Genomic DNA, 13,883 nt, shown 5'->3' on the forward strand with positions numbered 1-13,883 from the left:
TCACACATCGGGTATATAACTGAGTTCATTAAGATTATGTTCATTTGTCACATTATAATCATGAGTAGGTATTTGTATTGATTTACTTTTACATAAATGAGTTGGTAAGCTCCTTAAAAAAAGTTGTTTACTCATATTCATCGCTCCATTATTTATACACAGGCTATATATATTGAATTATGAAGCTTATGTTAATTTGTTGTAACATTATATATATGAGTATTTGGTATATATTTGTTTATATATATATATGAGGGTTGATAGGCTAATAAAAGCATTCAATCCTCTTTTTCATCCTCCATTACTCATACATAGGCTGTAACTATATTTAATTTATGAAGATTGTGCTATTTTGTCACTCCTTTACACCATTCATTATATTCAGGAGTATTTATTTTGAATTTGCTGTGTTATAAATGAGGGTTACTTGTATGCTCATAGAGACATCCCTTATTTATTTATTCTCCACATCCTCTCTTTGTATTTTTAATTTATCACACCACGATGACTATTGACGAGTATATCAGTGTTTATGATTTACCTTTACATCCATGATAATTAATTTGTCTTGCCAGGAGCTCTGTAGACTATCAGGGGTGTTGGGGGAGGGGGGGGGGGGGTGCTAAATGACGTGTATATTCAGGGATATATATATAATTACGTTGTGTTATAATAATAGGGAGAAGTACTGTCTAATTATTACCCCTGTGTTTATGGGTTGAGTGGGGCCTCCCTTGTGCCACATACTACAAGCACTACCAATGCAATATTAATAAGGGTACCTGTGGAGCTGTTATGCTGCTGAAACAAAGGCTGATAGACTGCTAAGTGGGTATTAAATAATGTGCTGACTAGTGAATTGTACTCATTAATTCGGTAAGGTTACGTGTCAGTCGGTTAAGCTACCAAAACAAATGCTGATAGGCTGTTCTTTATGTGGGTATTTAACTTAATTTGATTGGTGAATGGCCTCTAATATGTGTTGTTAATGGATGAAGGATTATTTTTAATGATCATGTAATTGCAAGAAGTTTTACACTGGCCTCATTACCTCAGTTGTCTGTATCTTTCATTGACAAGGAATATGAACACCAGGGGAAACCTTGTTAACTTCATTCATTGATTCAAGTTAATGTGATTTGAATTGGTATGTTAACAGTTATTTCATTGATTGATTATAGTCTGTTCACTTAAGTCTGACCCAAGCTGAGAACATAAATCCAAGCGTGTTCGTAAGCACAGTGCAGATTATCAGAAAGTGCTGTGTGAGATAAACACAAACAGAGGTTAAAGAAAACTTGAAAGCCATAGCAGTAGCCAATTAGCACTCAGCTTGCAAACATGCTTAGGTTTATGTTGTCAGCTTGGGTCGGACTTAAGTGAACAGACTTTAGTTACCAAGTTTTCACAGCGTTGAGAAAGACTACGATGAGGCTGTTAGTTGATAATGAGTAATGGTCTTGTTGGCTTAGCATTTATTTGGCAAGGAAGGGACCAGTTCTAAAATTATATATGCTCTGAAATTAGTCTGGGTCAAGTGTTTTCATTCATTTATAACCAAAGCAATGGCAGTGGGAACAGGTAATTTTTGGTTATTTAGGGATCAAGGTGTAAGGCATCTCCTTTGTTTCCTGACCTCAGTGTTTCTGTTGTCCTGTTGTGTTGCCCGAGTGTTGTGTTGTGTTGCAGGGGTGAGTGGTGCTTTGCCCTCAACGATGAACTCTTGTGTAGGAACAGATGGATCCACTGACTCCTTGACTGAACGAGTGGCTGGTCAATTTTGAAACGTCATGACTGATTGTGGGTTTGACTGAAAAAAAATGAGTTATGCTGATAGTACCTCTGACGATAATTGAAATCTGATTATTTGCTTTATGTTTGATTCTTACTGACATATAAATTTTGTACATTTGTGAGAGGCAAAATAAATACTACCTATTGAACTAGGAAAGAAAAAAATACAGAATCGTTACAGAACTATGATATGAGACAACGAGGAACATAAACTTTATATTGCTAAATACTCGAGTTTAAGAAGAGAAGAAAGAAACACTACTGAATTATAGCAGAACCTTGACTAGTGAAATATGAGTCATTTAGTTAAAGAGAGAACCTGCAGCATATCCTTCATGATGCTAAATAGATGAGTTTAAGAGAAAGAAGAAGGAAATGCTATGGAATTATTGTAGGATCTTGACTGTGAGGAATTATGAGGCATTTAATAAGAGACAACATTCAACATACTCTACAATGCTTAATATGTAGTAAAAGTTAAGGAAATTAAGTAAAAGCAGAGGATGTAGAACCATGGCAGAGCTGTACATTTCCCTGTATATAAGGCCTTTGGTGGAGCGAATCACTTGATGACAACCCCCACTCTAACTGCCTGTACTTTTTTTATGGCTTTGCAGAGACCCCTTATCATATTTCTGTCTTATGGGGTTAAATATTGCAGTTAAAGGTTTACACACTTGTTCATCATGTCGTTAAGTCAGTTAATTAAGCAGCCCGGTGAGTCACTACTGTAATCCCTCTGAAGTTGAAGTCTTGGCCGAGAAGTGCTTTTGTTCACGAGCGAGTCCTGTGGCATATTGTGAAAGGGAAGTTTAGGGGTGTTTAGATGTTTCATGCAGGAAGGATGTGGTTAGAGGGACCACTATGGGCAGGATACCTCATTTTGACATTGTTTAGTCCTTTTCTGCAGGAAGGGTGTGGTTAGAGGGACATATTTTGGTCATGACACCCCATATTAAGGCCATTGAAGAGTATGCAGTAAGAGGGATACTAAAGATGCTGTAAAGGCTGAAAGCAATGGATCTTTTTTGAGTCATGGTATACGTGTTACAGATACCTGAGATCAAAGCAAGGATATCATGACGTGAAGTGCATCTCAATTTGTCTTGTTTCCCGGTTAAGCTATACATTTAAGAAAAGATTACCCTAAGAGATTTGACTTAGCTTTGTTTCTGGTATGATCTTTACCAGGATGTTCTACTGTTCACAACCAACCTTTAAATGAAAATACTGAACACTGCAGTTGAGGTAGGGTATGCTCGCCAAAATGTCTATACACCATTTCCAGTTAATACTCGCATCAGGAAAGAGGCTACTATGGAAAACTGAGCTGTTGATGATGGTAACTGTATTGGTGGGTAGATTCTGGTGGTGAACATGCCCTCCATATGACAGGGACAACATGTATCATTTAACATGTAGCCTCACTGTGCTGTCAGGCTAAGCGGCGACACCCTCTTTGATACACCAGTGGAGGGAGGAAATCTTTGTAGCACCTCTGTTAGTAGGGTAGATGATAGGAAGTAGCCCTTTTGACCTGCCTCCCCACAATGCATTTCACACTAGACTCCTCTTATATATATAGTATTGTATCTCTCTCTGGCTTTGGTAGAGATGATAAGGAAAAATATATAAATGCAAAGAAACGGACTAACTCCCATGTGGAACTTCTTGTGGTAACAGTCCCTCTTTTTCTACCTCTTTGCTTTGTTAGAATTTATCAGGGAATTAAAAAAGGGGGTCAACGAGGAAAAATATCACACACAAGCAAATCTTTTTACACTACGACACTTTTCTCTCCATCTTTTTCTTCAGTAGAGGTGACCACAAAAAAACAAAATGATAAAAACAAAAGGAATGAGTGAGGATAAGTCAGATGAAAGGTTATTTAAGGAAGCCATCTATTAGTATTCTTTCCTTGCTTCATGAGAGGGAGGTGGTCAGGAAGAGGAATTAAAAAGGAGCAGAAAAGCAACAAGCACAAGCAGATCCTATTTCTTAGAGTATGTTTTTTTACTTACACCAGAGGAAGCAGTCGAAGGTAAACATAAAAAAGAAGTGAAAAAAAAAGCCTCAAAAACTGTTCTTCTCTTTCCATAGTTGAGATAATCAGGAAATAAAAGGAACAAATAAGCGAAACGACAAGAAATTCACTAAACCAGATCATTGACTCGCCAGACAATTAATTGATTCATCGAGAGACTGAAGCAAAGACATGTTGTTATATTGTTAAGTACCTCCATGCACTGCTCTAGGGTTAGGTGGCAGGAGGGTGCATTGCTGTGTGGTAGTGGTAGTGCTGCTGCTTGAGTAGTGCTGCTGTGCCATGCTGTGTTGTGCAGTGCTGTGCTATGTGAGGCATGGCTGATGGCTTGCCCTGGCACAGCTCGGGAGTGTGCGTCTCGTAAGATTTTACACTCTAGTCAGTCTAGTGATTTTTTTGTTGTTGTCTTCATATCGGTATTCGCTATATTCTCCTATTTTGAAGAAAGAAGGCAGGGTGTTGTGTGACGAATCAAATTTCATCATTATGAGCTATTAGTAGTGAGAGTTGACATGTATATATCACGGCTATACCACAGCAAACATAAGTCCGGAAATCTGAATTCCACGGGTCCACATGTCCCAAGAGTCCTGAAGGCAGGAAATGATAGTCTGAAAACCAAATTGTTGAAATTTTTTAAAACAGGTGACTGTAATACTAGAATGCCAATAAAACTGTAAATTGCTAATTAAAACAGATGTGGGTCTGATGTTATTCAGATTAATGGGCTTTCCCTGTTCAGGCAAGCCTCGGTATACATGTTATTATGCATATACTTTTGTTCTTAAAAATATTTTACACCAAAAATCAGTGTAGCCTGTCCATACAACCAACTTGTTTTTTTGGTAGAGAGAGGTCTGGAATAAAACACTCTATATTACTCTGACTTGTAGGAAAACTTGTTCAGATACTTATTGTTACCTTTAAATGTTTAAGAGAATCTAAGGGGGCTTGGTGGCTCTGTGGGTACAATGCTCAGTTTATGACTAAAAGGTTACAAGTTCAGTCTGGGCTGATGACAGCTTATTGGTGAGAGTTGGCACCCTCTTGTAACTGTAGCTGAGCTACATGGTGTTTGCTGCCTAACTCGGGAGGATTTTTATATCATCTTTTTTCAAGAGCATAATTTGTATGTATAGCAAGGCTTGCCTGTTTCAATATATCAGCATGGGATGTGTGCACTTCCAAAGAAAGTATTTGTAATACTGGTGTGCACTGCATTTTTCTTCATCAGACTGTCAGACACACACTCAACTGATTCAGTAAACCATGTCACTGCAGGAAAATAGTATTGAAAGTTTGTTGTAAAGAAGTTATTGGTCAAAATATTACATATCACAAAGAATAGCTGTCACAAGCATGCCATGTATACATAGAAGGTTGTAGCATGTCTGTAGGGTAAATCATGTTACTGCAGGACACAAAGTATTGAAAGTGTAAAGAAATTATTGGAAGAGACAGCAGACTTGTGCCACAAAGAATAGGTGTCACAAGCTCGCCCTGTACACATAGAGGGTTGTAGTGTGTCTGTAGAGTCTTGGATGATGAGGCTTAGCAGGATTTCGTAAGCAATGTAAGTATGTAAAGCATTCAATGCAATTAATACTAGATGGGTTAATGAATAGATGAAGGCGAGTGCTTTGAATGAGTATTGTTAGTAGTCATGTAACTGGCCTCAGGCAAGGAACATTATGATAAGTCTATAACTAGATTAGCACTTAAGGGATTACTAAGCTGGAGTAGTACCTGTGTAAATATGTCTTGTTTACCTGCACATAATAAGGTAAATCCTTTATAATCAAATTATCTTCTAAGAATAGTTTATCTTTGCTTGAGACATCAGAGGTCCTCATTTAATCATCACAGAAGGTAAACTTGTGGACTCACCTTTAGTTTGGCAGCAACTCTCACCTGTCTACTCACCTGGCTGGGCTTCCCTCAGCAGGTTATCAGAGTGAAAAGTCCAGAACTATAGACATGCCAGCACTTACTATAAGCATCCCATAGCAAAGGAATGAGGCACCCAGGTTTTGCTGAAGGCCGTGTCATAGACTTGTATATCAAAAGCATTTAATTTGTCTGTCACGCACAATTAGCAGGACAGATGAATCCAAATAACGAGGTACTTTAATAGACAGTGCAGGATTGGAAGGTATTGGAAGGCAACACTTGGCACCATACAGGATCTACATCAGTGTTAAGGGTCACATTGTGTATTTGGAGCCAGAGATGCTGGGGAGTGAAATAAATAAATGAATAAATGTGTGAGGCTCCTTGCAGTGTGTCCAGAAATACTCACTTTGTTTCACAGCGTTTAGTCCTAAATGTTTTTCATCTTGACACAAATTTCCAGATTCAAAATTGTTAGCGATTAGTTCTTAAGCATACACAATGTCCTCCATCCACTTGTTATATGGAAACTTTTAGAGATACTACAGTTACTATGAAAATAAAATGAATATTGAAAAAAAAAGTGAATGACTTACTGAATACAACCCATCGGCCTATGCTTGAATTTCATATGAGCCTCGTTGCTGCGACGCGGCTAAGGTGTCACAAGCTAGTAAGAGACTGCGTAGGGCCTGTCCTCAGAGTAACAAATGGCAAGACATAGGAATATATTCTCGAGCATTAGTTCTTGATTCACGTTCCTCCCTTAGCAATCCTGAGCTGCCCTAAATCCCCCTAATTTTAAAGCATCATTCCTTAGCTGCACCTTCTTCCTCACTTTCTCTCTCTTGGCCAAAGTTCTTCCCCTGTTCATACCCTGACCCATGTACATACCTTCTCTGTTCCTCTCTAGCTTCCCCTTAACCAAACTTACTCCCAAATTCCTTCCCTTAGACCTGAAATTCTGCCATGGAAGTAAAGTTGAGAATCACTGATCTAGAGGAAGCATCAACTTACGTATAGCATCTTAAGCACAGAATGTATAGATGCCACACCTTACAGAGAATGGAGAATATCATAAGAGGCTTTAACACCTTATGGAGCATTGCAAAGTTCTAGGAAGATTATAGATGATCCAGTATCTTGTGAAATAGTGTGAAACCTCATGTATTAAATCCTTATGCTGAATTAGTTTGCAGTTTGATCCCGAATTGAGTGAAATCAAATATAACAAAAGTAGTGAGCTAAAACTACTTAACCAGAAATGAATGGTGTATTTGGGTAAGCAAGCCTCAATTAGCACAAGCCATGGATCACAGTGAATGATATTTGATGGAAAAGCAAGTTAAGCGAGCTAAAATCAAAGTGTGGCTCGGATACATTCATCAAACAGCACAAATTCAGGCAGCACGAGGTTTTTTATCCAACAAATTCCTGCACCATTTGGGACTGCTGTACATTCTCACCTCTCTTCACTCTCATCCACACTTCAAGTCTCTCGCAACATTGTTTGCCACTGGTATCTACTAAACCTGCCAAATATGCCTTTGTTTTTATATATACAGAGCTGTACACATCTGTAGCTGGGTACTGGAGGCCATTTCCTTCCACCTTCCCTCACACACAACACTAAAACAAACCATAGAAGTCAAACCAATCCTGTAAATTTCTGAGTAACTGACTGAGTGCCTGCTTGGTGTACATGATGATCATTCATATGCTTTGGCTTTTTATTGACACTGCCAGACTCCTTTTGCTGTATTCCCTCCTCTGTCAGTGCTCAGTGCAAGATAGGGTACTTAGGTTGCTTAATGAGCCACTTTTCTTGTTTCATATCGGCTATATCCAACTGTCTGTCTGTTGTAGGGAAAGGCAACAACAAAGCTAGATGGACCTTTGTTTGTAAAGCTGCTTTCACTACCCTTTGTCAACACCGCTAAAGCTTTGTTAACCCGCTACCTCCATTCTCACCTGACACATTATGAAAGAGACCAAGACGATACTGTATTTGTAAGGCCACTTTTACTCCCCTTATTCAACACTTTGCTAAGTGAACCAACGCAAACTTGTATATTTGTAAAGCTTTGTAAACCTGCTACCTCTATCCTATTTTGACATTTTATGAAAATACTGATATGAGACTGTATTTGTAAGGCTGCTTCCAATACTCTTGTTTAACACTTTACAGCATAATTTCAGTAGGGTGTTAGTGTGAATGCCTTCGTGCCAACCAGATGGCAGATGTTGATCCAATTGTCATGCCTGCCGCAGGGATGAAAAGGCATAGAGGGGCATCACATCTGCCTTCTGTGGCATTATTTCCTTACATTCAATAGAAAACTTATTGTAGTGTTAGCCCTGAGAACATTGTATTTAAAGTTAGGCATCATAAGCATTGTTACTTTTCATTATATGTGTGCAGGACACAGCATAGGATGTACGGGCACGTTGTTGACACAAAACTACATTAGTTAGTGCACTGTTCACCACTGGCGAATGTAAGTTTTCCCCCTCTCTCTCTCTCCTTCCTCTCAAACCACCATTGATATTGGTGTTAAGGGCTTTGTTAAGCTGTCGCTACAGCTCACTGCAGCTAATAGTGGGATTAGTCAGGGATTTACTCATAGCTATCATTTCACTCACATGTAGTAGAGGTCAAGTTCTTATTTTCGGTTGTCAAAAATGAACCCCAAACAGTATCTTTTCCTTTGCGTCGCAGGAGAACTTTTCTTCGCCTCGGCACACAGGATTCGTCTGTGTTTCCATTGGCATCTTAGCACTTGTTTTGTATAGCATCAGAAACTGTAGCCAGAGTGTGCTCTCCTTCAACACAGGTCAATAAAAGTTATCAAACAATCAGTGCCTTTTAATTCCTAATGAAAGTCACAAACTCCATACTCAAAAGCTTTACAACACATTTCATATTTTGGCATTCATCATCATATCACATTGTATCGGCAAACTGTCCACAGTTGGTTTGAATTTATGTACACAAATAAAAGCTTGGACCTCACAGTTAAATGTAGATGAGGCAACAGTCACATGTCAGACCTTTGTTCCAAGTCAAGGGGAAACTTGTGCTCAAAGGAAAGGTTGTGTCACATATCGGGACTGAATTTTGGCATAGGCACGAGAAAATAAATGCATTACCTAGGTGATAATAAGCAGGAAACTCATACCTACGTAGAATATCCAGACAAGGACCTATGGTATATATGTTTACAATAATGGGATGCAGAGGCTTGGTAACCAGCAGACTACCTGGATATTAAAGAACGTGAAATTCTTATTCCTGAAATACAAAACTGAAAATAAGATTGGTCCAATATCTTTTTTAAATAAACACTTGGAAAAAAAAGCTGGCATTCTTAAATGCAGCTGTAGTGAGTAAATTTTCAATGCTTTACTTATTTTTAATGAAGCTATGTTTTGTAAAATTCTGTACAATATCCATCACATCAAAATCATATTCTATGACAACTTAAAGCAAGGAAATTATTTACACAAATATTTACAAAGAATATATGTCACCAAATTGATCACCTTGATGGGCCTTGCAATGCTATGGAGCAATGGATTCAGCAATGACTTCTTTGTATAAATAGAATCAGTATTGGCAATGGGAAAGTGGTAATGTAGTTCAAGAAAGCAGGGCACAGCACAATACTATGTACTTGGAATCCAATACAACTTATCTTGGTCATGGTAGGGCTTCCAACACCTGTCTGACTTGCCAACATTAACACAGCACCAGCAACATGGCACAGAATGATTGGCTCTCCTGTTGAATGAAGGGAGGGAGGGAGGAAGGTATAGCTGAATGATATTTGATAGACATAGTGGTTGTGGTAGGTAGTTTGAGATGTGAATGGAATGGCCTTGTCTGTTCTGCTCTTGATTGCTGCTATTTGAGTAGTTTATATACTCTGGAGAGAAAGTCTTGAAAGTGGTGTTAAAAAGTCATCTTGATATTTTGTGTAGAATCTTTTATGTTACATGTTTGCTTCTTTGTCATAATGTGAGCCACTGAGAGCACAGACTTTGAAGAGCGAAAGTATGAAATTTGTTACTATGGTTTTAACCTTTCCAGTAGTTTGCCTTATAAAAATATCAATTAATCCCAACAGTCACAGTCTCTCTTTGATAAGTTATATATTATTTGTTATTATAAAAATAATATAAATATAATATATATGTTTAGTGTGTCCCAATTTATGAGGTTCATGACAACAAAACAGCAGAGGAGAAATAAGGAGAAAAATGAGTCATGGATAAAAATTTTGGTTGGCCTTTTGGAAGATGTACACCTGAACATGTCATATGTGACAACAACCACAGCAACACCATTCAGATGACATCCAGATTACAACAAACCAAACATTCAGATAACAACCAACAACACCAAAACTTCCACCACCAAGCACGCACTTTACTCCACCCATCCAGCTCATGAAAGTATACTTGATAGTTTTTCATACTTTATACAAATGTCAATTCAAATCCAAAGTACTGCCTTGAATTATTAAAATGGTTCATCTTTAATAAGTTAAGTGAATATTCAGGTGAATCCAATACACAAGTGTCTGGCTCAAGAAAACACTAATTAGATTTTTGACTTATAAATATATGCCACTCCAATACTTCAGTTTCCAATAAATGGTATCACACACAGGATGCAAAAACGTGGTAAGTTCCTCCACGTCCAGTTAAAAGCTTTTATTCTATGGAATATCCATATACATTCCTGAAGTGAAGAAGCTCCATACCAGTACAGTTCATCTATGAAGAATAAGCTTAATCAAGTCTACGAAAGTAAAGCAGCGTACACCCCAGTTTCTAATGGTCATTTCTGCAACGAGTTTTGATATCCTATTCCTTCTTCTCTTCTATGCTGGGAGGGTAGAAACGGGGATGGACGTGCCGCATGTAGAGGTTGTAGCCCACACCTGCTGTCAGGCACATCACCACGAAGCCCTGGGCCATTACACGCATGTGGATCAGGTACACTGATGTCTTTATCTTGCGGCTCCTGAACCCATAGATACCATACCCAACCAGACCCACCAGCCCAACCAGCCCTGTGGAGATATGGCTCATAAATGCTTGGTCTCATTATGCTGATTCAATTATCATATAACAGTGATGGTAGTGCAATAATATCTCAAATAGCATGACCAAACAGAAAGCCACTACCCAAAACACTGAAAGAGCACAACACTCACCCGCTACCATGAAGGGGGCATCTTTTGCCTTGCGGGCCAGACGGTCGCTGTGGGACTCTCCATAGTGAGGGTGGGACATGGTGCCTGTGAAGGAAATGATATATCAGCATGTGAGGGATGATGCAAATATAAGGCTTGTGTGCATTTAACCTGGTAGCAGCGACGGGCCAAATTTGTGGCTTCACCGTGTAGCAGCGACGGGCCAAATTTGTGCCGTGATATAAACTCCCCAAAATAGATGATGCATAAACAAATCACAAATGCTCTGATATGTATTATGAAATGGTTTGTGCGAGTGATGATTTTTACTCATTTTTTTTTGCTTAGAGGGACCATTATGAAACATGATCCCTGCTGCTACTGGGTTAAACTATAATGGTAGGGGAATATAGGGAAGAGGGTAGAGGGTGATACAATATGAATACCACCTCCAAAAATACAACAATGGCATTAAATACGGTATAAAGTTAAGCAGTACACCATGTGAATATTATTGAATTACTAGCCACATAAAAAAATAAAAAAAACTACTGCACTGTTTGTTTATATGACCAGTTAACAAAGTACATAATTCTCACCATGATCATCCCTCCCCATGAGCTGCATTGCAAGGGGAAAAATGTATATATAGATTAAATTCATCAAAAGAATACATACAAAGGGACAGAAATACTAGTTAAGGGGTTATTACACTGGGCAAATTTTCCGTGGATCTTTAGTCAAACCACGATTTCCGCTGGCGTGGTTCTCATTTGTTTCTTGTTATTGCTGATGATGATGATGGTGAGTAATACCGTTGTCCTTCGGTGAAATCTACCGTAGCTTTGGAAGATCATGGACACGTCGGAAAACCACGGAAATATGAGAACCACGCCAGCGGAAATCGTGGTTTGACTGAAGATCCACGGAAAATTTGCCCAGTGTAATAACCCCTTAAGAAAGGTAGTAATACATAATCCTTCCTAGCCATGCCTCACCCTTACGTCTCGCGATGGTATTTACTTTACTCGTCCTGCATGTTAGTTGGGTGTCACATGTTACTAAGCCTCACATGTTATTATATCTCCCTAGTTAAGCTTGAAAATTACTGAGTGGAGTCAGGATGAGTTTTAAACCATTCGTGGCTCCATGTTATAGTTTAGGGATATGTAATTCATCCCTTCACTATAGTATTGAGGCTCAAACTGCATTTTCTGACATAATGAGAGTATACATTTACTTATCACGTCCAGTACTTTACTACATCTACTATCCTAATGCCCTTGATTTTCTTGTTTCAGGTGTGTGGAGGGCAGGTGTGAGGCAAGAGGTGCCCTGCCAACACCTCGGGCCAGCAAGGTAAGCAGCTCACAGGTTGCCGTCACTGTCCCCCTGTGTGTGGTCCCTACATTTCACCTTATGTTGGCAGGCTGGAGTGGATTTTATTCCTCTACTAGGTGACTGATAAGAGAAAGGGCCAGGGACTGTGTTTGGTATCAGTGAACAATAGACAACCATATGTCCAAGTTACTAACACAAAGCAAACACTAATCCATACCTCAGCTACAAGTCAGACAGAGAAAGATCTTAAAAAAAGTAAATACCGGTAAATAAAAAAAATGATTTGCGCCAGAAATGGTTAGATTCGTTCAAAGCACATCAAAACTAATCAGAAAAAAATGGTTTCGCCTTTATATTTGGAGGATGCTGTTTACCGAAAATTTACAGGAAAATGACTCGCAACAAGTCTGATTCTGTTAAAAAAAACATCATAATCCACCTGAAAAATATACTTTCATCCATAAGACTTATGAGTGACCTTTAACAGATCTGTCATGCCAGACTTACAGACAATGGACAGACAAACAGACAGCCCCCTTGTATACCTCATAAGGCGAGAAAAATCACACCATACCTCAGAAACACGTCACCTTAGGATGGGTTTTGGACCTTTGGCTAGATGACAAGGAGGAGAAAGGGCCAGGCAGCCTTCTTAAGAGTCACAGACAGTAGACAGAGAGGCAGGAGATAGCCACACTGACCTTGATCTATATATGACACTCCTTTAAAAATTACACTCAGGACTCTCTTGTAGACCGTAAAACAACACATATAATAATGAGACTTAAGAGATGCAGCTGTCATTTTCCAGTCTATAAATACATTAGTACTCTATTATTTAACCTGGCCATGTAACAGTGGGGTCTGAAACGGATATATTACTCTTTATTTACGCCATTTTACTGCAAAATACACTCGGAACTCTCTCGTAAACCCTAAAATAACACTTATAATTGGACTAAGAGATGCAGTAGTCATTTTCCAGTCAATAAATACATTAATACATACTCAATTATTTAACCTGGCCATCCTCCTAGACTCCTGATAACAGTGGGGCCTTAGCATGCCAACGAAAGCAATGCACCCAGACCCCGATAAGTGAATTTAGAGGCAGTAAAAAGGCCTAAATAAAGAGTCTCAAGTGGGTGAAGTATGTGCTTGCGTAAGACTCCCAGGTTGAAAGATTTGCTCCCGGCAGCTGAGTTAGTTAACCGGCCTATCTAGCCTCCTTTATTGCCTTTACCTCCACTCATGGGTGTCTGAGTATCGTGTTATCCCTAGTACTGTGTCGCCAGGGTGTAATTAGGGACTATAAAGGTGTATTAAGGTGATTTGTGCTTATGTAATCTCCCCAGACTGAGTTAACCGGCTGTGTTCCTGCCTGCCTAGCCCTCGTTATTGCCATTGCCTTTACCTCCACTCTTGGGTGTCTCGGTATTGTTGATCCGTTCGTCACTGTGTCGCCAGGGTGTAATTAGTGTCTGCGGGGGGTGGTGAGGTCCGTACACACTGACCTTGGCTGGGCTGGCTGGCGCAGGACGGGACGGCTTGTGATGGTCAGGGCTGCCAGGGGCTGCTTGTGCTTGTCTCGCTACCACGGATGGAGTGTTCGT

The 13,883-nt window shown here is 39.3% G+C and overlaps 1 protein-coding gene across 1 annotated transcript; it reads right to left on the reverse strand.

Annotated features, from left to right (window-relative positions):
- Window positions 1–8,579: 8,579 nt before the first annotated feature.
- LOC127006746 (HIG1 domain family member 1A, mitochondrial-like) lies at window positions 8,580–13,883 on the reverse strand. Its single transcript, XM_050877036.1, has 4 exons — window positions 13,785–13,883; window positions 11,529–11,550; window positions 10,951–11,034; window positions 8,580–10,806 (listed from the first exon to the last, which is right to left on the reverse strand). Exons 2-4 carry the CDS (start codon window positions 11,545–11,547, stop codon window positions 10,598–10,600), a joined length of 312 nt encoding a protein of 103 aa, XP_050732993.1. The 5' UTR covers window positions 11,548–11,550; window positions 13,785–13,883; the 3' UTR covers window positions 8,580–10,597.

This window comes from Eriocheir sinensis, chromosome 33 (assembly GCF_024679095.1).
Source record: "Eriocheir sinensis breed Jianghai 21 chromosome 33, ASM2467909v1, whole genome shotgun sequence".
Classification (NCBI taxonomy): Eukaryota; Metazoa; Arthropoda; class Malacostraca; order Decapoda; family Varunidae; genus Eriocheir; species Eriocheir sinensis.

Bases quoted from the DNA above. Each gene is read 5' to 3' on its own strand.
- LOC127006746 (XM_050877036.1), bottom strand. The intron at 10,807-10,950 runs GTGAGTGTTGTG...ATATCTCCACAG, and splicing joins TGCCCCCTTCATGGTAGCGG to GGCTGGTTGGGCTGGTGGGT.